The sequence below is a fragment of the Electrophorus electricus genome, chromosome 21, assembly GCF_041902795.1.
Source record: "Electrophorus electricus isolate QZ-2024a chromosome 21, ASM4190279v1, whole genome shotgun sequence".
NCBI lineage: Eukaryota > Metazoa > Chordata > Actinopteri > Gymnotiformes > Gymnotidae > Electrophorus > Electrophorus electricus.
The window spans coordinates 2657501-2662500 of NC_137517.1; the positions used below are offsets into that span (position 1 = coordinate 2657501).

The following is a 5000-nucleotide window of genomic DNA, read 5'->3' on the forward strand; positions in this document are numbered from 1 at the left end:
CAGACCAGTTCAGCACAGATCAGAGAGCACCTACATCACTGATTGCACAAGATCAGCTTCCTGCTTGCTACCATAATGTCGCAAAATATTGCAAAAGGCACAATAACCCACTAAGAGCCTTTGATTTAAGTCCAAGCCCCATTAATGTTCAGACCAGCTGAATTTCAACATCTAAAGACTTGTGTCTGCAGTGCTGGGTTCCATCTTCTCATGTCAAGTGTAACGGCTTTCAGAGGCGACTGCCTGGAACTGCCTCTCACCTCCTTTCCCCGTTCAGCTCAACAAGGCCTTCAATATGTGAGTCTTTTCATAAACCAGACAACGTGGTGCTTTTTCCCACCTCTTTCCCTGTTCTGCCTCCTGCACTTCAACAGCAGCTCGCTAATTTAAGGGGCTAATGAACTCCTCAAAGCCACTGTTAATACAGGCCCACACAGGTCCTGGAGACCGGGCTATGAGAGACTCAAGCATGTACGAGGGATGGTGTGGAAGAGAGATCGCCAGGAAAAGAAGGTATGAGACAGACTTCGAGGGACAAATACAGACGCCTAGTGGTGAGAGACGAACAGGGACAGAGACAGATGGACAGAGAAACAGATAGAGAGGGAGAGAGAGGGATCAGGAGAGAGAAAGCTGAAAGACAGGTGTGAGATACTGACCGGTGGGCCCCGGGTCCCCCGAGCACCTTTCAGCCCCTTCTCCCCAGCCTGTCCCAGATCCCCAGGGGAGCCCGTCTCACCCGGCTGACCCGGAGCACCTCGCTCGCCCTGCGACGAAAGAGCAGCGGCAAATGTTATGTCCTGGTGATGGCCCAGAGCACTTGTCCGAGACTGAAGAGGCTGTGGGTTTGTGACTGCAAGCACTTGGCTACTCACTGCATACTGTCCTCCACAAGAATGATCCTAGACAATAACTTAGACAATAACATAACACAACAGCGGGAGAGACCAGCTAGGCAGGACGGGGTATCAGCTAAAGATCCATGCAGTAGCTCTGGTGATATCTCCCAGTGCTGTTTGCATAAGAATTGTAAAGGGAATTCAGGAATGTGGTGTGTCAGTATCGACAGGGTAGAAACTTTAAAAGATGTCAGCAATCTCCATCAATATATAGCATGGTCCACACTTTGGAACTAGAGTTGGGTTGTCCAAAGTTTCTCAGACAAATCTGATAAAATGTTTTCATTTTCTGGAGAGAAGCTGAGCACCCAGAGAGACATGGCCTGTAATGGAAAGTCCTTTCCCTGACCAAATAAACCAAATAAGATCCTTCTGAAAGATGAAGAGCCAGACATGGCAGTCGGGAACTTGAGCTAAAAGCACAATACTGAGTTTAAAACTATATACTACCTATGCTGAGATCTGCCAAGCCCTATGTCTTCTCATGACACTGGTCAAACTGGGTCTGCTGTTGTCTGAATGGAGTACCCCAAGGAGCAGCTCGAGGTACAATATTCTTCCCCATGTTTCACTTAATAATTTTAATTTTATTGTTTATTGCCATCTACCCAGGGAAAACACATGTAGTGGCAAGTTTCCTTCATTATAATTGGGTTTATTATTGTTTAGGAATTTCTATAAGAAGTTTATTGATTACACATTCACATCAAGAATGATTCATTACCTTCTTGCCGCTACGGCCACGGTTGCCAGGTAACCCTGGTTTTCCCTCCGGCCCCTAATGGAAAAATATCCACTGTTAGCTACTGAAGCAGGTTCGATTTTGTAGAAGGAATGACACATCTGGAGATTTTCAGTACACTGATTAATGTGATGTGTTAAATAATATTTTTCTTATGATCACATCTGTTTTAATCTAGGACAGACAGGTCAGTCATTCATGAACTTATACACTCACACACACACACACACACACACACACACACACACACACACACACACACACACACACACACACACTCACTGGGAATCCTTTTGCACCAGGTAACCCAGGAGTTCCAGGAGGGCCAGGGTCACCAACCTCGCCCCTGTCTCCTGGCTCTCCTATTGGCCCACGGTCACCTGGTTCTCCCTGAGGTAATGTGGGAGGAGTCAGCATGAAGCAAAGGCACTTGTGCACAGGTATCACCGCACTAGCAAAGATTCTGCTGGCTGCAGTAGAAAGACAAGTTTGGAGAATGCTTCAGTGACTGGAAATGAGGCTGCTTGCTGCTTACTGACCTTCGGCCCATCCTTTCCCTGAGGTCCATCTTCTCCTGCTGGACCCAGAGGACCCTGAGAGCCAAAACATAACAGAGAAATTGAATAAGAATAATTTGAATAATTGAATAATTTGCATCACTAATGAGACAAATGCTACATGAGAGTTAAGTGGCTCAGGTCAGGGAAGCATATTTAGGATTTTAAGTCTTTCAAGTGAACAAGTGAAATTTTATTTTATTTTTTTTTCCAAACTGACTGTCACGTGCTGTGTAAATTAAAAGTCAAAAGCCCCTAATTAAAGTCATAACCCAATCATTAAAGTCAAGAACATAATACAGCAGTGGGAGAGACCAGCCAGGCAGGATGGGATATCAGCTCTAATAACATAACACAGCAGTGGGAGAGACCAGCCAGGCAGGACGGGGTATCAGCTCTAATAACATAACACAGCAGTGGGAGAGACCAGCCAGGCAGGACGGGGTATCAGCTCTAATAACATAACACAGCAGTGGGAGAGACCAGCCAGGCAGGACGGGGTATCAGCTCTAATAACATAACACAGCAGTGGGAGAGACCAGCCAGGCAGGACGGGGTATCAGCTCTAATAACATAACACAGCAGTGGGAGAGACCAGCCAGGCAGGACGGGGTATCAGCTCTAATAACATAACACAGCAGTGGGAGAGACCAGCCAGGCAGGACGGGGTATCAGCTCTAATAACATAACACAGTAGTGGGAGAGACCAGCCAGGCAGGACGGGGTATCAGCTCTAATAACATAACACAGCAGTGGGAGAGACCAGCCAGGCAGGACGGGGTATCAGCTCTAATAACATAACACAGCAGTGGGAGAGACCAGCCAGGCAGGACGGGGTATCAGCATGGGAGTGACATGAATTACGCTGCTGTAGATCAGGAGATGAAGTGAGCGGCTGCAGAAAACCCCTCCTTCTGAGAGTGTGTGTGTGTGCGTGTGTGCAAGTGTGTGTGTGTGTAGCCTCACTGCTTCAGGCCTTCCCGGCCCACCATGTTCCAGTGAAGCAGATGGGAAAGACACCTGAAGGTGTGGTTGTGCTCAACACTGCCTGTGGGGTTTAGTGGTGGAGGTTAGCAGGGGTGGAGGCAGAGTGGAGGTGCTGGGGTTCATGTGGACTCACCCTTACACCCTGCTGTCCCTCCTCCCCTTCTGCCCCTGCTGGTCCTATTTCACCCTAAAGAGAGAGAGAGAGAGAGAGAGAGAGAGAGAGAGAGAGAGAGAGAGGGAGGGAGAGCAGGAGAGAGAGAGAGAGAGAGGGAGAGAGAGAGGGAGGGAGAGCAGGAGAGAGGGAGGGAGGGAGAGCAGGAGAGAGAGAGAGGGAGAGAGGGAGAGAGAGGGAGAAAGGGGGAGAGAGAGAGAGAGAGAGAGAGAGAGAGAGAGAGAGAGAGAAAGGGAGAGAGATAGAGAGAGAGCAGGAGAGAGACAGAGGGAGGGAGAGCAGGAGAGAGAGAGAGAGAGAGGGAGAGAGAGAGGGAGGGAGAGAGGGAGGGAGAGCAGGAGAGAGAGAGAGAGAGAGAGAGGGAGAAAGGGAGAGAGAGGGAGGGAGAGTAGGAGAGAGAGAGAGAAAGAGAGGGAGGGAGAGCAGGAGAGAGAGAGAGAGAGAGAGGGAGAACAGGAGAGAGAGAGAGAGAGAGAGGGAGAGAGAGAGAGAGAGAGAGAGAGAGAGAGGGAGAGAGGGAGAGCAGGAGAGAGAGAGAGAGAGGGAAGGAGAGCAGGAGAGAGAGAGAGGGAGAGAGAGAGGGAGGGAGAGCAGGAGAGAGAGGGGGAGGGAGAGAAGGAGAGAGAGAGGGGGGAGAGAGCGAGAGAGCAGGAGAGAGAGAGGGAGAGAGAGAGGGAGGGAGAGCAGGAGAGAGAGAGAGAGAGAGAGGGAGGGAGAGCAAGAGAGAGAGAGAGAGAGAGAGAGGGAGGGAGAGCAGGAAAGAGAGAGAGAGAGAGAGAGAGAGAGAGAGAAAGGGAGAGAGAGAGAGAGGGAGGGAGGGAGAGCAGGAGAGAGAGAGAGGGAGAGAGGGAGAGAGAGGGAGAAAGGGGGAGAGAGAGAGAGAGAGGGAGAGAGAGAAAGGGAGAGAGAGAGAGAGAGCAGGAGAGAGAGAGAGGGAGGGAGAGCAGGAGAGAGAGAGAGAGAGAGAGAGAGAGAGAGGGAGGGAGAGAGGGAGGGAGAGCAGGAGAGAGAGAGAGAGAGAGGGAGAAAGGGAGAGAGAGGGAGAGAGAGGGAGGGAGAGTAGGAGAGAGAGAGAGAGAGAGGGAGAGCAGGAGAGAGAGAGAGAGGGAGAGAGAGAGAGAGAGAGAGAGAGAGAGGGAGAGAGGGAGAGCAGGAGAGAGAGAGAGAGAGGGAAGGAGAGCAGGAGAGAGAGAGAGGGAGAGAGAGAGGGAGGGAGAGCAGGAGAGAGAGGGGGAGGGAGAGAAGGAGAGAGAGAGAGGGGGGGAGAGAGCGAGAGAGCAGGAGAGAGAGAGGGAGAGAGAGAGGGAGGGAGAGCAGGAGAGAGAGAGAGAGAGAGGGAGGGAGAGCAAGAGAGAGAGAGAGAGAGAGAGAGAGAGAGAGGGAGGGAGAGCAGGAGAGAGAGAGAGAGAGAGAGAGGGAGGGAGAGCAGGAGAGAGAGAGAGAGAGAGAGTGTGTAAGACTGAGTGAGCGTAGAAGAATCAGCCAGTAGTGCTTAAAGACAGTGTTGGTCTCAGCTGACTCTTTTGCTAATTCCTGCGGTGGTCCATCAGGAGCCACAGTAACACACACTTCTGTTTTCACTGCTGCACTGAAGTTTTTTTACCAAACAAACTCTCCCCCCCGCCAACTAATTTTGATGAGTT

General features: G+C 50.5%; 1 protein-coding gene across 3 annotated transcripts in view; it reads right to left on the reverse strand.

The window, feature by feature from the left end:
* col24a1 (collagen type XXIV alpha 1) overlaps positions 1 to 5000 on the reverse strand; it is a 94767-nt gene that overhangs the window by 27114 nt on the left and 62653 nt on the right. For all 3 annotated transcript variants that reach the window (XR_014119071.1, XM_035521492.2, XM_035521491.2), the window contains 5 exons: positions 3319 to 3372; positions 2181 to 2234; positions 1924 to 2031; positions 1624 to 1677; positions 660 to 767 (listed from right to left, as the gene is read on the reverse strand). Coding sequence is in view for 2 of the 3 variants with exons in the window: in XM_035521492.2 (XP_035377385.2) it covers positions 660 to 767; positions 1624 to 1677; positions 1924 to 2031; positions 2181 to 2234; positions 3319 to 3372 (378 nt within the window). In the remaining variant the exon portion in view is untranslated. The remainder of the gene's footprint in view (positions 1 to 659; positions 768 to 1623; positions 1678 to 1923; positions 2032 to 2180; positions 2235 to 3318; positions 3373 to 5000) is intronic.